Here is a 17,695-nt window from a genome sequence, read left to right on the forward strand (position 1 = left end):
CATTTTGAAAAGTTTGAGAAATGCCTTAGAGTAAATGAAAAGAATATATAATTGATTCTATTACAAATCTCCACTACAGGGTTGCAAATTAATAGTGTGCTCCATCTTAACATAACTTGTTCAATGAAATTTACGCAAATTACATAAATTGAGAATAACAAATCGTTCAAATAGCTATATAACTCTCTTATAATTATGTAATCACAACATGTTATGCTGAAAAAATATATAAAATTGAACTCACGTGCCTTTACTGCGTTTTGTATAGTCGCAATGGCAAGCCTGTATTAAACGGAAAGTACTAAGTTTCGAAGGCAGGCATTTTGCAATCGCACAATCTACTCTAGTACTTTTATTCAACACACAGAATTTTTCTAAGTTCCATTTTGTGTGGCGACGCGAGACTTTGAAAATTTTTCATAGCACTTTTGCCTTTGCTGTGTGGCTCGTTGCTTTTACATTTCATCTCGTGTTAAGTGGCTGAAATAAGTATTTTTTAGCTGCTAATCGAAGCAGAGAAGTGTGTGCGTGGAATCTTCCGAATTTTCGTGTGAATTTTCGTAGTCGAGACTGTAAAAATGAGCGTGGATGTGGCACCCGAAAATGTAAGTAGTAATTATGGTAACGGTGAAATTTTATGTAATTTTTCAGATATTCCTAGAAAATTACCTATGACGATTTTTACAAAATAATATGTTAAAAAACAAGTGTATACTAAAACGGAAATGTAGATGCATTTTCAGTACCATTATGGCAAATCTGTCAGCAGTATTTAAATGTACATTTCCTTTGTTTAAGCAGTAATTGTCTGTCTGTGCGATTTGTCGGGCCCCAACGCGATCGCCTTGAAATGAAAACGTCAAGTTTTTCATGAAAATGGCGACAAGTCCCCAACAGCATACATGGACAAAATGCAACACAACGGGCAAAATCAGCAAAAACACCAACAAAGAGAGTAATACTTGCTGTATTACCTGCGTTCCGAAGTAGTTGCAATGCAAAATTCGTATAAAATTTGTGATTTGGCAAATTTTGGCCCAAAAAATCTTAACTGTCTATCCTTGTTAGGTTTAGATTTATGTACAATGGTAATTATTTAGATGCGATACATTGTGTTTGCCATGTATAAGCTCCAGTATTAGTTTGCAGTATGATTTTTTTTTTCTACAAATATGTTGATGTGATGAGCTTTCTGGCTGGCTGCAACAGGGAAAGTCAAAGATGGAAGTAGCGTAACAAACGCAGCACTAAGTACAAGTAATACTGTGAATACGAGTCGGTAGAGCGAGCGAGTGAGCCGCTCGACATGTAATGTTTTCGTAGACATTGTCGTGGTTGCTCGGTGGCAGCGTAAATTTTTCAAAGTCTTTTCTGGAACATCGGAGTATTGACTATGACTGTGACTGTGGCAGGCAGATTAACTTATCCACGGGCTGATAATAGCAAATACTTTTAATAAAATTTTCATAGCCGTTGAAATTCTATGCGAAAACAAAAATATATTATTTACGAAATTTTTTTTATTAATGTCATAGGTAGTTAGGATAATGTTTAATGATTTAATTGTTGTTTGTTTATTTAATCTTTGGTAAAGCAAGACTTATTCTGTTAGTATAATGAAAAATTAAATATGGTATTATCGGTGCAATAGTAACAAATAACAAGTAGCAAGTAAATACAGTACAAAATTGTATTGCTTGTTTAACATTAGAAATAAGATGCGTTAAAAACTAACCACCACAACTACAACCACCCTCTTTTGCATCCCTTGATTTATGAGTTGGCTTCATAATTAAATTTTCCAAGCACTACTTTTCTTTTGTATTTTCCTTCATTTTCGTTTACATTCATTCACTTTGAAAATTTGCATTCCGTTTTTATTGACTTGATTTTAGAATATTGTTTACATTTACTTCCTATGCATCTGTATATCTATATAAACACATGTACAAATGAAGGTGCAGGTGAAGTACTTATGTTCCTAAGAGTGTCTTCAATTCTTTATAATCGGAGATTTTTACACACACAAATATGTATGTACGTACATACATACATGTTCATGTGAATACAACTGACCCTATAAGTAAGTAAAGTTGAACACATGCTTTAATTTGTTTTCATTTTGGATTCTTTTCTCTTAAAACTTGCACTCTGTGTTACTTTTTGGTTGACTTAATAATATTTAAATGTTGTGCTAATATTCCAGTTTCTGACGAAACAACGCCAAAATCACCACTCGGGTTTTAATGAAAGTATGTATTGACTATCGTCTCCTTTTGTTTAAAGTCAAGTAAATGCGACCACTGCATTTACCAAATAAAATAAAAAAGAAACAAGGAAAGACGTCTACTTCAGCTGAATTGAAGCTATAACACCCTTCACAAGTTCAATTTATCTTACAAAAACTTTTTATGGCAGTTACATATTGTAGTGATCCGATCAGAACCATTTCTGCGGAGATTTGAGAACAATTCGTGCCAAATTTTGTGAAGATACCTTATAAAATAAATAAGTTTTGCATATAACTTGATTTTTATCGTTCATTTTGTATGGCAGCTATATATTGTATTATAGTAATCCGATATCGAACAAATGAGCGCATTTTTTGGAGAGAAAAGGAGTTGTGAATTTTAGATCGATATCAATTCAGGGATTAGTTCTAGTTTATACAGAGAGACGGACAGTGTTAATTCGACTAAACTCGTTTCCTTCTAAGTGTTACAAACATCGTGGTAAATTTAGTATACTCTGTACAAGGTATAAACATGTGCACACGTATATGTATGTAAATACGTAGAAACATATTTGTATCTACATCGAGCTAAAAATCTTGTAGGTTATTCGCCTCTTCTCTTTTTTGTGAGCATTCGTTTTTTGTTTCAATATTTCTTTTTCTCTTTGTTACCTGCCACTGTCGTAGTTGAATGGGCTCCAGGTTGTGATCTGTTGCTGAGCTGATCAACAGTATTACGAACCTAATACATATTAGTGTGAAAATAAAGTCATGCCTTTTTCATATGTATGTAATGTGTTTTTGCTTTCACTGTTGCAGATTCTTACTTGATTGTATTGTATTGTTTTGAAGTACATATATTTATAACTTAGAAGTCGTAATCATTAGATATATATAAGTATAAACATACATACATTTATACTTAATGCACCTTTGTTCATATGTATGTATCTCTTTTATCACAAAACTAAGTGATGCACACTCAATAAAGAGAAAATTATTTGATAAATGTGTTAAGATCTTTTGAAGATCTCATTCGTCAATGCAAGAATACAAAACTTAGAAATTGATCAACATGTCGGAAATTTCTGTTATAGATACATATGTACCCACATATCGATTTATATATATATAGCACAAAAAATTGTTCATTAACATTGCATGTGTTGTCCCAGGGGCACTGTGTACATCCCAAAAGAAAAGGTAGATTTTTTGGTTATTACTTTCAAGTGTGAGCGATAAGCAGCAATGCCCGAAAGCTATATCTACCGAAGCACACATTGCAAACGATAATACATTTGTTATATACATACTCATATGCATGAAATTCATCTACGTCACACTGTGCTTTTATTTGTAATTAGTATAGGTACTGCTTACATCTATGTAGATACTATAATATATATATTTAAATCTATTCGATTCACCATATAATAGATATAATATTAGGAATTAAAATTTCTTATATAATTATAAAACAATGACCTATATTAACTATACCGAAATTTTAAGGCTACTTATAGGGCAATGGCAATGTCAAAGACATCTAAGGTGTTGACTATAGTTTTATATTTTGCTAGTTTAATTTATGCATAATATCCAAGAGCGTAAAAGTCGTCACGTCACATTGTTGTGAAACGTGTGTGAACGGAGGTGTGGACAACGTGTTCGTTGACTGATGCTAATAATTCATTTTTCTTTAATTTTTTCACACACAAATATACATAAACTTTAGATGTTGTTGTGTACGTTCATATATTGATTAATAGTCAGCTGGATGGAATTACCTTTGTCTAATATTTAATCTTTTATTTGATTTTTTATTGTTTTCAATAGACTTGGCGAATTAGTTTGAATTTTTGAGTGTAAATAAGACAGCTCAATAATAGCCGGCAATTCTGCCTAATAATTGAGGGCAATATGTAACACGTGGTCAATTCTCTCACATGTTTTGGCAATTGTTATGGTTCTACAACTAAAGTTTTTGACATACATATAGGACACAAATATCAAAAGAAAATTTCTCTAACCTTACAATATTGTTATTAGAAATTTGATTCATGTTGCTAGAGTTAACTGTGTAAATAGATTACTAATAGCGGGACAGGCGTACGAAAATACATATATGTTATTTTATTCGTCAATACATTGACCATTATCAATTACTATATTTAAAAAAATGTTAATCATTTGTTTATAAATATATAATTATAATCAATATTATAAATATGTATTTTTTAGGACATCAAGACTCAGAATGGGTCATCCGAATTGGTGCAAGTGAATGGTGTCAGTAATGGTCATCACAGTGGTAGCAGCAGTAGTAAACATAAATCCTCTAGTAAGGATAAACATCGTGATCGCGATCGTGATCATAAAAGTTCAAGCTCAAGTTCAAAGGATCACAAGAGCAGTAGTCGGTAAGGCAACTAGTGCTACCTTTCACTATTTTTAAAAACTTAATGTTTTTATTTTTGATTTTTTAGCGACAAAGATAAACACCATAGTAGTTCGTCGTCCAGTAGTAAGGATAAATATAGGGATAAAGAACGCGATGGCAAACATAGCTCCAGTTCAAGTTCGAGCCATCGTGATAAGGACCGTGATAAGGACAAAGATAAACACAAATCATCATCATCTAGCTCTAGCCATCATAAAAGCTCGTCAAAAGATAAGGAACGTAAAGATAAAGATCGTGAACGCAAAGAAAGCAGTAGCTCCTCTTCGAGCAAAGATAAAGAAAAGGAACGAGATCGCCACCACAAATCGTCTTCATCCTCTAGCTCTCGTGATAAGGATCGCCATCGGAGTTCGTCGTCATCTTCGAAACACAAACATTCCAGCTCTAGTTCTTCAAAGTCTTCATCCGGTGACAAATCAAAATTAATAGACGGAGAATTCATTAAACCAGAGCCCATCTCACAACCTTTAATCGATTCACAGTCAAATGGTTATAATACTGATTTTGTAGCACTTCGACCCGAACCAGTTGGTAATGATTATATGGATGAATCAAATACCGGTTTCGACAATAGTCAAAATGGCAAAGACGGTTACGAAGAAAAACCAGACATTAAGATGGAAGAACAAAACATTAATATTTCACAGGCTAGCTCATGTGATTATTCGATGTCACAATTTAAAGAGGATGAGCCCTCATTTGTCGTAAAAGAGGAGGCCAGTGCTGACGAAGATAGTATGTTCAAACAGGAGCCGGAAAATCAAGAGTATGAGGACGACGAAGAAGATGTCCCATTGGCTATGCGTAAGACAAACGTTAAAACTATTACTCCAATTGCTGAGGAGGAGGACGATGAGGAGGATATACCACTAGCTAAACGCAAAATAAAAGCAGAAGTGGAGGAAGATGACGATGAGGATGTGCCATTGTTGGCAAGAAAAAAGGCTAAGAAAGAGTCATCTTCAGGGAAGACTAAGAATAAAAAGAAACGTGTCAAGGAAGAGGAAGAAGAAGAGTATGGAGAAACTAAGCCCAAGAAGAAAAAGGCCAAGAAGGTACTTGTGTGAAAATTTAGTAAAAACTATAACATTTCTGTACAAATAAAAACATTACAGACCGAGCAGCAGCCACAAGTTAAACAGGAGACTGCTTCCCCAACAAAACGAAAGAAGAAGGAGGAAGAAGAAGAAGAAGTTTGGAGATGGTAAGAAATATTTTCTCTAACATGTTTGGTTAATTATATTGCAAACAAAATTTTATTGTGCTGTGAGCTGGTGTTGTGGCTCGCCAAGGAAACAGCTGATATCAGTTTTGGAGTCAGTGTATGAATATCACAGTTTCACAGTCTATGTAATTGTCATATTGACTAAAAAATATTTGAGGTTAGGTTTTTACGTCACTTTACCTCAGTACGATATTTTCATGTTCGGTGTGTGGTTTGCGTAATGTGGCTAACATTCCCACTGCATCTTGATGGCGAAGGCAACAAAAGTATTTATATTCGCAAGCGAACGTGTTGTCTTCGCCATATGCAGCAGAAAGTCAGCTAATTGGAATCGTGTCACTTGCGCTGCACATACGAATGCATTTGCTTTGAACTTTAGAACAAAAACAACATCTAAAACCCAATTCGTAGTTAAGATTGCACCGAAATCCCAAGCCAAGAAATTAAAAACTAAATTTGCTGTTCTAAATAAAAATTTCAGGTGGGAAGAAGAAAAGCGTGAGGATGGTGTTAAGTGGAACAGTTTGGAACACAAAGGGCCTGTTTTTGCACCACCGTATGAACGTGTGCCAAAGCATGTACGTTTCTATTACGACGGCAAACCGATGGATTTGTCTTCAGAGACTGAGGAGGCAGCAACGTTCTATGCAAAAATGTTAAACCACGATTATTGCACAAAACAAATCTTTAATGATAATTTCTTCAAAGATTTTCGAAAGAGTATGACATCGAAAGAACGTGAAATTATCAAAGACTTCAACAAGTGCAATTTTGAAGAAATGTTTAGATATTTCACTGCAGAATCCGAAAAACGCAAGAGTGCAACAAAAGAGGAGAAACTAGCTAAAAAGATGGAAAATGAGGCATTAATTAAGGAGTATGGAATTTGCTTAATTGATGGCCACAAGGAAAAAATAGGTAATTTCCGATTAGAACCTCCAGGACTATTTCGCGGTCGTGGAGAACATCCGAAAATGGGTATGATTAAACGTCGCATTCAAGCGGAAGATGTGTCTATTAATTGTGGCAAAGATTCGAAAATTCCATCGCCACCACCGGGCCACCGATGGAAGGAGGTACGCCATGATAACACAGTAACATGGTTGGCCTCTTGGACGGAGAATGTGCAAGGCCAAGTCAAATATATTATGTTGAATCCCTCGTCTAAATTAAAGGGTGAAAAGGATCACGTAAAATATGAAACTGCTCGACGTTTAGCTAAATCTATAGACAAAATACGTGCCACATATCGTGATGAATGGAAATCAAAAGAGATGCGTGTCCGACAACGCGCTGTCGCTTTGTATTTCATTGATAAATTGGCTCTAAGAGCTGGTAATGAAAAAGACGAGGATCAAGCTGATACCGTAGGTTGTTGTTCGCTTCGCGTTGAACACGTTAAATTAGAAAAACAATTAAACGGTAAAGAGAATGTTGTTGTATTTGACTTCCTGGGTAAAGATTCAATTCGCTACTACAACGAAGTTGAGGTTGAAAAACGAGTATTCAAAAATCTAGAACTATTTTTGGAGAATAAAAAGGAAGGAGACGATCTGTTTGACAGGCTTAACACGCAAGTGCTCAACGAACATTTAAAGGAGCTTATGGAAGGTGCGTTTACATAAATTCACACATATATAAACATATTTTTAAGTATATATTTTTACTTTTTAAAGGACTCACTGCCAAAGTGTTCCGTACCTACAACGCCTCAATTACATTACAAAACCAGTTGGATTTACTCACCGAAGAAAGTATGTCACCTGCGGAGAAGTTACTTGCCTATAACCGCGCCAATCGTGCAGTAGCCATATTATGTAACCATCAACGTTCAGTACCAAAAGGACATGAAAAATCAATGGAGAACTTGAAGGAGAAGATACGTCAAAAACGCGAGATGATTGAGGAAGCCGAGTCGGACTATCATGTAAGTTAAATAATTATTGGCTGTATATATGTACATATGTGTGTATATTGTTTAAACAAATTATAATTTTCTTTCTTTGTAGGATCTTAAAAAAGCTGCGAAGCGTGGATCGGTAAAAGAACGCATTATGGCTGACAAGAAGGCAAAGACGTTGGAAAGATTAAAAGAGCAGCTAAAGAAATTAGAATTACAAGAGACTGATAGGGATGAGAACAAGACAATTGCATTGGGCACATCTAAGTTAAACTATTTAGATCCACGTATTACTGTCGCATGGTGGGTAGAATGTAACGTAACGTTACGATACTTTATACAAAAAAAACTTCTACATATTGTATAATTACATACAATTAAATATATGTATTCAAAATTGCTTACAGGTGCAAGAAGCATGGAGTGCCAATTGAAAAAATCTTCAATAAAACTCAAAGAAACAAATTCATGTGGGCTATACATATGGCTGATGAAAATTATCGCTTCTAAATACATATTAATGTATTGTATGTCGGCGACAGTGGCGCACGGTAACGAATTCGGCGCAAGAAATATGATGTTTAATCGTAGATAAATGTTGAAGGTTTAATGTAGCATTCTACCCTCCCCGAATGCTGCAGCACTACTACTACCACCACCCACCACTTAACGCTGTAGAAGAATGCATGATGAATTTAAGAGAAAAAAAGAAATATCAAAATCGGCGACGTCATTAATGCTTATTTAAACAGCAGACGGAAGATTGAGATGGGAGACATTAAAATATGCCTCAAACTATTTCATAATATATGTATGTATGAATTAACTACATACGTATATGCATATTATCCATAGTATATAACGTTTAGTATGTAACAATCAACGTATTTCATTATTAACAATGATAGACACAACATTACTTGCAATACATTTGAATACATAATTAAATATGTATGCCTAGTTATGTAAGTTGATAGGAATAGTTTGCCATTTTATGTGCGAATGGCAACAGACTGTTCTCCTTAATTATCATCATGAACACACACACCAACATACATATATACACATCTACACCCACACAAACAAAAAACATTAAGTAGAACGTATTAGCGTACAAACTTTAGAAATTTTTGAGAGTTACAATTTTGTTTTTATTTATAAAACGCGTAAAAAAATTAAAATCACACAAAAAAAAAACGTAAATTTAAATGAAAATCTGCATATTTGAATGGAGGGTCAGCGCAGAGCATACAGCGGCAAGGCAATTTTTACTGGAACAGTGCACACTAATTAAGTTTTAGTAGAAATTTTGTTTTTAAAGCATGTATACATAAATACTAGTGTGCTTTCTTTTTTGATTTTTCTTCAAGGAAGGGCACATCACTGCATATACATACATGCGGTATATATATACTATAAAATATACATGATAAACAAACATTATTTGAGTTAAATCAATTTTTAGCATAATTCATTACAATTTTATCTTATCTAAATGTAAGAAAATACACTATATAATATAATAATAATAATAATTTATAAGTCGTCAGAGCAAGAGAAGAGGGAAACCGCTTCGTTACTCTCAAATATGAGGTAAATGAAACACAAATTTATCAATGTAGCGGGCTAATTCAGAATTTTCCCAAATTATGTGTAATAATTTAGATTCGATCTTAAATGCAAGTATGCAATCATTCGGCGTATGCATTGAAAAAATAATAATAAAACTAGACTTTTAATTAAACAAGCAAATAAAATAAGAAACACATGCAATTTAGTTTATCATTTATTATTTCTTTGTTTTTTTTTTTTGTTTTTTAATTCTATACAATATGAGACACCTTTTAATTGTAATTACAAAAAAAAATAATTATTATAGTATATTTATATATACATACATATATATGTATGTACGCGAATATATACGTATGCACTTTCAACAAGTTAAACGGTTAAAAAGTAACTTTTTTGTACCCACACTTTCCAATATTTACATACCACAATACAACGTACACACATGCATACATATATTCAGTTGTTTTTGTATTATTTAAGTTACAAAACAGAAATATATCAAATATTGTAAAGTAAAAAACAGAAAAGCATTTACTTTGATAATTTATGGATTTACATAAACGGAACTGGACTGGATTTGCATCCGAACGAGTGCTATCTCCCCAGCACCAGCAGGATTACCTAAAACTAGATTAGGGCATGTTTTTGCTACTACAAAAATCGTATATGTATTAACAAAAACAAGAACAACAATGAATTTTGCTATTACAAAAACAATAATAACAAAACAATAACAACAGCTGTTAGCCATTATTCGTTGTGGAGTGGTAAGAGCGCAATACGACATAACGGTGAGTGGTTGCTCGAGAGTTACTTTTATATATACATAAATAATATGCCCATACATATATAGGATTATTTTTAATTATCTTAATATTATTTATAATTCGTTTGTAAAAAAAAATTAAATATATCTTCGTTTGTCGAATTTTGCTTTTTATCTGTTGATTTAAAACAATTGCTTACATTACATTACAATACTAAAAAGTTAATATTCCTCGCACACAATTTTACATTTGTAAACAAACCATTTACTTCAATTCAGAAGCTTTCAATCATCAATCAAACAATATAACAAGAAAATACTTAAGCCAAAACAAAAAAAAAAAGAAATTTCGGTTTAATTGGCGTACCATGCAAATACATTGAGAACAGCTGAAAAGTCAGTGATATCACCTAGCAAAAAAAAAAACATTTTTTTATATTATACCAGCAGATATAAATAATAAATATGAAAAAAATCAAACCAAATTAAACATAAACTAAGCTGGACACATACATACATACTAGTTTATAAAGCAAGTATTTTATAGAACAAACTATATAAAAAAAAAAAATATTTAAGAAAACATTAACTCTAGTTTATTGCAACAAAGTTTGGAATCAATAAAAATAATATGAAAATAGAAGTAGTATAATAATTGAACTACAAACACACTCGAAGAGCAAAATCAATTAAACATGCCTGAATTAATTATTTTATGAAGCAAAAGCACTCAACTTTGGCATAAAATAAATTAATATATCGTGGTACACATACAAATAAACAGATCATACGCATATCTGTTAAGGTATCAACTCAACTTTTGATTAAACTAATCAACAGCAAGTGGCAGTTAATATGGAAATACAAATAAAAAAACGATAATTTATACATATGTATGTGATAAATAAGTACGTATGTATGTATGTTGCAAAATGACTAAATAACTAAAATAATTTGCAACAAAAGCACATTTAGTTGCACATACACAATTACGTATGTATGTATTGTATTTCAAAGGATAAATAAAATTTAGAAAATACATGTGTCACATTTGTTTGTTTTGGAAAAGTAAACCAGATGATATTTACTACGAGAATTACAAAAAAAAAGAAAAATGTTTAACACTATATTGTACTGTAATATTATTCCGTTCCCACGACAGTCGGGTCTACGTAACCTGAAGGGAGCCAGATTTTTTTATCGGTCAAGGACAACAACAACTATAATATTTTTCATATGTTATGTAAAATACGAAAATATTTTAACAAGTTGAAGGCTTGCCTTTTGCAGCGTTGTATTTGAGAATAAATAAGCCCTTTATGCACGAATGAAGAGTGTAAAATCTTCGATTATCACCATAGAACCCTTTATTTCATTTTAAAAATTAGAGTATATACCTCCGGCGGCGCGAAGTGCAATTTTTATACTCTGAACTGGGTGTCATAAGTTTGTTAAGAAGTTTGATACAACCAGAAGCAAACTTCGGAGACCTTAAAATACAAATTTGTATACATATATAAATAAGTAGTGTGAAGAGCTGAGTCGGCTTGGCCTTTCCGGTAAAATAGTCCCAAAGTTTTTTTGATATTGATTTCAAAATTTTCACACATCCTTTTCTCTCTAAGAAACTGCTCATTTCTTGGAACCAGCTATAACGAAACACTATAGCATATAGTGTTTGCTGTGCAAACTGAATGATTGGAATCAATTTCTTCTATGGAAGATATCTTCAAATAATTTGGCAAGGATTATTTCTTAAGGCAATGGTGCAATCTCCTAAGAAATTGTTCAGATCGGATCACTATAGCATATAGTTGCCGTACAAACTGAACGATTAGAACGAAATGCTTATATGGAAAACTTTCTCATTCACCAAATTTCGCATGGGATTTAAATCAGTAAAATAATCTCCCAAGAAATTGTTCAGATCGTGTCCCTATAGCTTTCATACAGTTAAGTTTTTGTATGGAAACTTTTTTGTTTGTGAAGGGTATTATTTATGATTTCGTGTTCTAAATAATTCTGTTCAATATTTCCTTCTAAAGGTTTTCTTTTTTTTCGCTCTACAAATTGTAAAAGAAACTACATACATTTATTTATTTATATTTAATTTTTTGTTTTTTATATTAATATTTTGACGTCAAATTTAATTTTATTTACTTTTATCGCTTTAAAAAAAATTAAAATAAAATCATTCTGTTAATATACATACATACATTTTTATTTCGATATTTTGCACTTTGTAATAATTTCAATTATTATTCAACACTAAGACAAACATATTAACAAACCGACAATTAGCTATCATCAACTTATGACTAATGTATATAAGCTCTAAAAATTGTATTTTCCAAGCGTATTGCTTGCATTATTAACTTGTATTATTTTTCACAAAAAAAATCATATGTATGTGTGTATGTTTGTTTACTCAACCAGCACAACATTTAGGCAGAAACTCCGCTTAAATGCAGCAATGACGTGGAATATAAGTTTAGACCGCAAATAATAAAGACGTGCAAATAAGGCAATTACATTATCCGATTTCACGTAGTTATTGCTTTTGCGGTTTAGCTAAATGCCAAAAAAAATAAAAATACAAATCGCTACTTCCTACAGTATATAGAACACTAATGTTTTCATTAGACCTTAAGCGTCGTGAGATTTGTTGTATATATTAGACATTGAGTGTATATGTTCTTCAGAGAAGTACAAGCGCAGTACATTTCTAAATGCGTCGCTGTAAATATTTTATAAATTTTAAAAATTTTATATTCTTTTTTTATATATATATTTTTAATATATATATAGTTTTGCTTAGCGCGAAATTCGTTTACATTTCTATTTCATTAAGCGTTTAAATTAATAGCAGAGCATTAAGTAATCATTCTTAGACACGCGAATGTTGTTGCTGTTATTAAGTCATAAATACGCGATAATCGTTTTAAAGAAATAAATTCATGACAAGAGCTATCGTGCACAGACGTGTGAGTAGCAAGCGAATGCCGCAACTTGCAACAATTTGACATGCAAATAAACGTTATATATTGCATTCAAACAGAAAACATAAACTTAAGCATTAAATAACTATGGATAAGCAAAACTAAAATAATACATTGTACAAATAATTGCTGACAACAAAAAAAATAGCTATAGCATATACAAGTACATGGATATTAAATCTAATTAATTGCATTAATACGAGCAGTATTACTGCCATCGCCACCGCCGCCGCCATTACTACTGCCACCATTAGCGCCACCGCCTACGCCGCTGATACCGCTGCTATCGGCAATACCTGTCGACAAGGTGCCGCCAATGTCGCTGGATATGAAGCGGTGCATGAAATCGCGACAGCGAGTCTCACGATAAAAATCGCGACCTGCGTGTGCGGTGCTGCGCAGCAATATACGTCCGAACACGCTAGCTGTGGGAGGAAAAATTGCAAATGGTAAATAATCAATGTTGTTTTTCTAATATTTTGATTTTTTTTTATTTGTTTACTAATTTTTTTTTTATTTTTGTTTTAATTTAAATTTTTTTAGAATTATTATTGTTTTTTTTTATCTTTTATAATTTAAAATTTTTAGTTATTTTCTTATAATTATTGTTTTTTAATATTTAATTTATTTGACTTCTTTTTAATTTTATTTGATTTAATTAAAATTTTTTAAACTTATGTTTGACTTTTTTGTATTTTTATTTATTTATTTTTTTATTTTTTTTTTTAATTTATTTTTTATTTAATTTTTTTTTATTATTATTTTTTTTTTATTATTTTTTTTAGTTTTTTAATTATTCAAAATTAAAATTTTTTTTCAACTTCATTTTGCGTGGTTAGCTTTGTGTACATACCGACGTGCTGTAAATTATAGTACTGCCGCTCTATGCCTTGGCGTAGAAACATGCATAAATGCACGAAGACATTGCGGCGTGGTGAGCTCAGCAATGATATCAACTCCATGGCTTCAGCGGCCGTATTTGTTTGCAATAAATCTTCGACAAAAGGATCAAGTAAGGGCTTTTCGGGCAAGTCTAATAGCATGAGTAGCGCCTCAGCAGCTGCTTGTGGCGTACCGGCTGAAAAGAAAAATTTACATTTATTTTGTAGAAGACTACAGTGCCAAACATGCGTTTACTTACGAAATTCCTCGCTCGACCATGTGTCCAACCAATCGCGTATAACGTTGAATTGCAAGCTGCGCGCATGTTTATATTCCAATGTTTCGAAAGCACCTTCCACCTTATTGCCCTGCTTGTGCAGATAGTCAATGAGGAAGAAAAACTCGCGTGGCATTGTCACACGGAATTCCGGTGAATCATCATTCATCTGAAAATGGAGTTTATGCGGTTAAACAAGACATTTACACGCTATATTGCTCGGCATTGCATTACTTACCAAATCTTTAACCTGTGCTTGCGTATACGTGTTTAGCGGTTGATTGGTGCGACAAAGCGTTTCCACCGAAAGACCAAAACAACTGGGCTTGTATTCGCCGGTGACCGTCAAAAACATATCTGGTCCGTTTTTTACATGCAATATCAATATGTCGAAATCGAATTTCCAATTGGTCGTGCGTATTTTCTTCAACAAGCCCGTTATGGAACGCACATCTGCCAGCAATTTAACGCGTACACGTTTGGTGCTATCGGTCATTAGCGTTTCGGCACGCGGTTCTACTTGCAACCATTTTTCGCATATATCATTCAATGGTGGGTCTTTGACTTTGAACATAAACTCCACCGGCATTGGACAGTTATTCGAGACAGTAAAATCACAAACGGACAACTCGTTGAAACGTACGACACCGAAATCGAGCACGGTTTTATCGACACTTATTTGTGGTTGATTCTCATTTTCACGTTTATCAACCAGCTTCAAGACTTCTTCGTGTATGCGTTTGTAACGCTTCTCATCTTTGGTTTTGATTTTTACACGAAATATTGCATAAACAGGCTTGTGATCACTCTGTCGAATCTCCATAATACTATTGTAAGCCAACTGCTCGATACGCACACCTTTCCATAACACACGATCGCAGTATGCTGGCGCGCGTTGTTTCTCACTAAAAGCGTGAACGAAATGTAAAGCACATAAAATCATGTAATTAAGCATTAAATTACGCACCTGCTGTCAAAATTATCTGTGCCTACATCGTACTTGTAGGTGGGTCGAAATTTGATACGCCCTTCACTGTAACCATCAAAGCAATTGCCTTTACCCATTTCAATGCGTAACTGATCATACTTCATAAGTACATCGTAAGCGTTCGGTGAAGCGCGATTACATGGTAATTGTAAGCCTGGCGGCTCTTCAATGCGATAATTTAAGTCACCAATCCAAAAGATGTGACTGTAACAAAAACAAAACCGTAAAAATGAAGCAACTTTGTAGTTGCACTTTTTTCAGTGTAACCTTTACTCACTCGTGATCATTAATGGTACGTTTTAGATCATCATCAAACACTAAACCACGTACGATACCCGCATAATCTTCGTTGCGTGCCTCAACGAAAGCCATATGAGCTGCTAAATGTGAGTTTACAAAGCAGAGGTTGCCTTCATTCAGTTGTATGCTCACCGCAACGCCACCTTTGTTGCCCAATGTGTTGAAAACGCCGCGCGCTACTGTTTTGACTCGACAACGCGCAATATATGGCCGTAATTGTTTACGTATGATGATTGTTAACATCATGCCTACGAGCCGCACGCTAGTTAACTCCTCATATTCGCCATCTTTATGTAAACTTGATAGCATTTTACTTCTGCATTGTGAACGATAGATTAATTAATCATTATTATCAAAATTATATGTATATTAGCTAATACTCACATCCACATAGGGTCAGGGCGATTTTCGCTGAAAGTTATGGCTTTAGCTGAAGTATCCAGCTCTTGTAGCGCAATGGCATATATGTCGGCTGGTTGCTCACCATTTGATAGCCACAAGTGCAATGGACTGTCACTATATGGCTTGTTATTTACATTCCAAGTGCCACAATACACTCTAAAAAATATAAATAACAACATTAAAACAAAATTTATTATAGAATCATGTGTAAAAACGTACATAAAATCCTTGAAAACAATATATTCATTTTCACGTCGTTTCAACTCCTGCTTCACTTCGCCGATTTGTCGGTAATCGTTCAGCCAACTATAACTCAAAATCGATTCCGTTGCCGCGGTTGAGTGTGTCATTGAAAATTTAGCTGATATGATTTGCGCATGAAACGTTTCGAAATCAGATGCGCCCTCGGCTGATATGATTGGGTAGTAGAAATATTTCACGGCCGCCTCATCGGCTGTTTTTAGATCGAATTGCAATTGCGATATGGAACCCTTTTTATCTGAATTTGTGAGCACACATTAGTTTCACGTTAATTTGAACACATACATGTACATGTACAAATCACAGATATTTACCACTGCCTATTTGAAAAGTTTCATTTAACGCGAAAATCTTATCAATGGACAAGTCATTGACGTTGCGTGGCGGTAAGCGCGCTGTTGCAAGAGAGAAAACTGCGTAGGTGCCGCCTGCCACTGACACTACTAACGCCAACAAGCGACTTCGATGCTCTTGTCCAATGATTTGATAGGCTTCAAAGATCTTGAAGAAAAAAATTCTAAATAATTTGTGTGCAACTATAAAATAATATTTTTGCTTACCGATAAGACTTTTTCGTTGTCTTTGAATTTTCGTTGCACTATTTCAATGGTATTTAAAGATATTTCTCCATCTCGCATATCATTATCTGAGGCTACACTTCCTAATAATCCTGAACTGGAAACAGCCGCTGATATCGTTGGTATACTATTTAACGACGATAACGTCGTTGACTTAGACGTCATTGCCGGATCAGTGTTCATCTTCCTTACAGTTACTAATATCCCACTCTAACTACAATTATAAATATTTCAGCGTATTTTTCTTTTGTTGCTATTTTTAGTAATTTTTACACTCTGTTTTGTTTGTATAAAAACGTCATCGATAAGATACGACGTTTGCGTCAGTATGTGGGACTTTTCTACTGCAGCGAATACCAAAGCGTTTTGGGTGTTGTTTTGCTTTCCATTATAAAATTTTCGTTTCTCACGTCACTGATATTGATTTTTGTTCTTCAAAGAATTAAACAATTTTAATGTTCATCCGCAGTACGAAACTGACTTAAATTGCACTTTGCTATGTTTTTAATTCGTTAATTAACTTATTTATATACTTAACGCGAATAAAATTGATGATTTTAGTTCGCTGCTGCTGTTCTGCTACTCCGACCGTTGAAAATTCATTGACAACTACGAAACGTCAGTTAAAGCATTGCCAACGCAAAAATGTATTTCCCAATTTGAAATTTTCAAAATTTGTTGAATATTTTTTTAGATTTTATGTAACAAACGTCTTACTCAAAGCAAAGTCGGCGTTATTTCCTATAAAGAAAACAATTTTTGGTAATAAATTATTTAGAGTTTTCGCTATTTCCTAAAGTAATAACAACACGACGCATAATTTTTTGTCCGTCAATGTGCTACAGTAC

The 17,695-nt window shown here is 33.4% G+C and overlaps 2 protein-coding genes across 3 annotated transcripts; one reads left to right on the plus strand and one right to left on the minus strand.

Annotated features, from left to right (window-relative positions):
* Positions 1–329: 329 nt before the first annotated feature.
* On the plus strand, positions 330–11,201 carry LOC105228827 (DNA topoisomerase 1). Its single transcript, XM_011208809.4, has 8 exons — positions 330–605; positions 4,475–4,653; positions 4,720–5,749; positions 5,810–5,898; positions 6,401–7,530; positions 7,596–7,846; positions 7,929–8,122; positions 8,227–11,201. Exons 1-8 carry the CDS (start codon positions 579–581, stop codon positions 8,327–8,329), a joined length of 3,003 nt encoding a protein of 1,000 aa, XP_011207111.1. The 5' UTR covers positions 330–578; the 3' UTR covers positions 8,330–11,201.
* Positions 11,202–12,354: 1,153 nt separating this feature from the next.
* LOC105228828 (type II inositol 1,4,5-trisphosphate 5-phosphatase) lies at positions 12,355–17,463 on the minus strand. 2 transcript variants are annotated; one of them, XM_011208810.4, is made up of 11 exons: positions 17,121–17,463; positions 16,830–17,061; positions 16,584–16,770; positions 16,228–16,507; positions 15,991–16,164; positions 15,584–15,922; positions 15,286–15,510; positions 14,557–15,223; positions 14,301–14,487; positions 14,013–14,237; positions 12,355–13,584 (listed from the first exon to the last, which is right to left on the minus strand). In XM_011208810.4, the coding sequence occupies exons 2-11, from the start codon at positions 17,028–17,030 to the stop codon at positions 13,340–13,342; spliced, it is 2,730 nt and encodes a 909-aa protein (XP_011207112.2). In that variant the 5' UTR covers positions 17,031–17,061; positions 17,121–17,463; the 3' UTR covers positions 12,355–13,339. The 2 variants fall into 2 exon arrangements, with proteins under 2 accessions (XP_011207112.2, XP_049318056.1); XM_049462099.1 differs by having other exon boundaries at positions 16,830–17,463.
* Between the last annotated feature and the right edge of the window lie 232 nt (positions 17,464–17,695).

This window comes from Bactrocera dorsalis, unplaced genomic scaffold, assembly GCF_023373825.1.
Source record: "Bactrocera dorsalis isolate Fly_Bdor unplaced genomic scaffold, ASM2337382v1 BdCtg285, whole genome shotgun sequence".
Lineage (NCBI taxonomy): Eukaryota > Metazoa > Arthropoda > Insecta > Diptera > Tephritidae > Bactrocera > Bactrocera dorsalis.

Coding starts and splice junctions, on each gene's coding strand:
- LOC105228827 (XM_011208809.4), top strand. CDS start 579: ATGAGCGTGGATGTGGCACCCGAAAAT. Junction 4,654..4,719: donor GATCACAAGAGCAGTAGTCG/GTAAGGCAACTA, acceptor TTGATTTTTTAG/CGACAAAGATAAACACCATA. Junction 5,899..6,400: donor GAAGAAGAAGTTTGGAGATG/GTAAGAAATATT, acceptor TAAAAATTTCAG/GTGGGAAGAAGAAAAGCGTG.
- LOC105228828 (XM_011208810.4), bottom strand. CDS start 17,030: ATGAACACTGATCCGGCAATGACGTCTAAGTCAACGACGTTATCGTCG. Junction 16,165..16,227: donor ATTGTTTTCAAGGATTTTAT/GTACGTTTTTAC, acceptor TATATTTTTTAG/AGTGTATTGTGGCACTTGGA. Junction 13,585..14,012: donor CTATAATTTACAGCACGTCG/GTATGTACACAA, acceptor TTCCTCCCACAG/CTAGCGTGTTCGGACGTATA.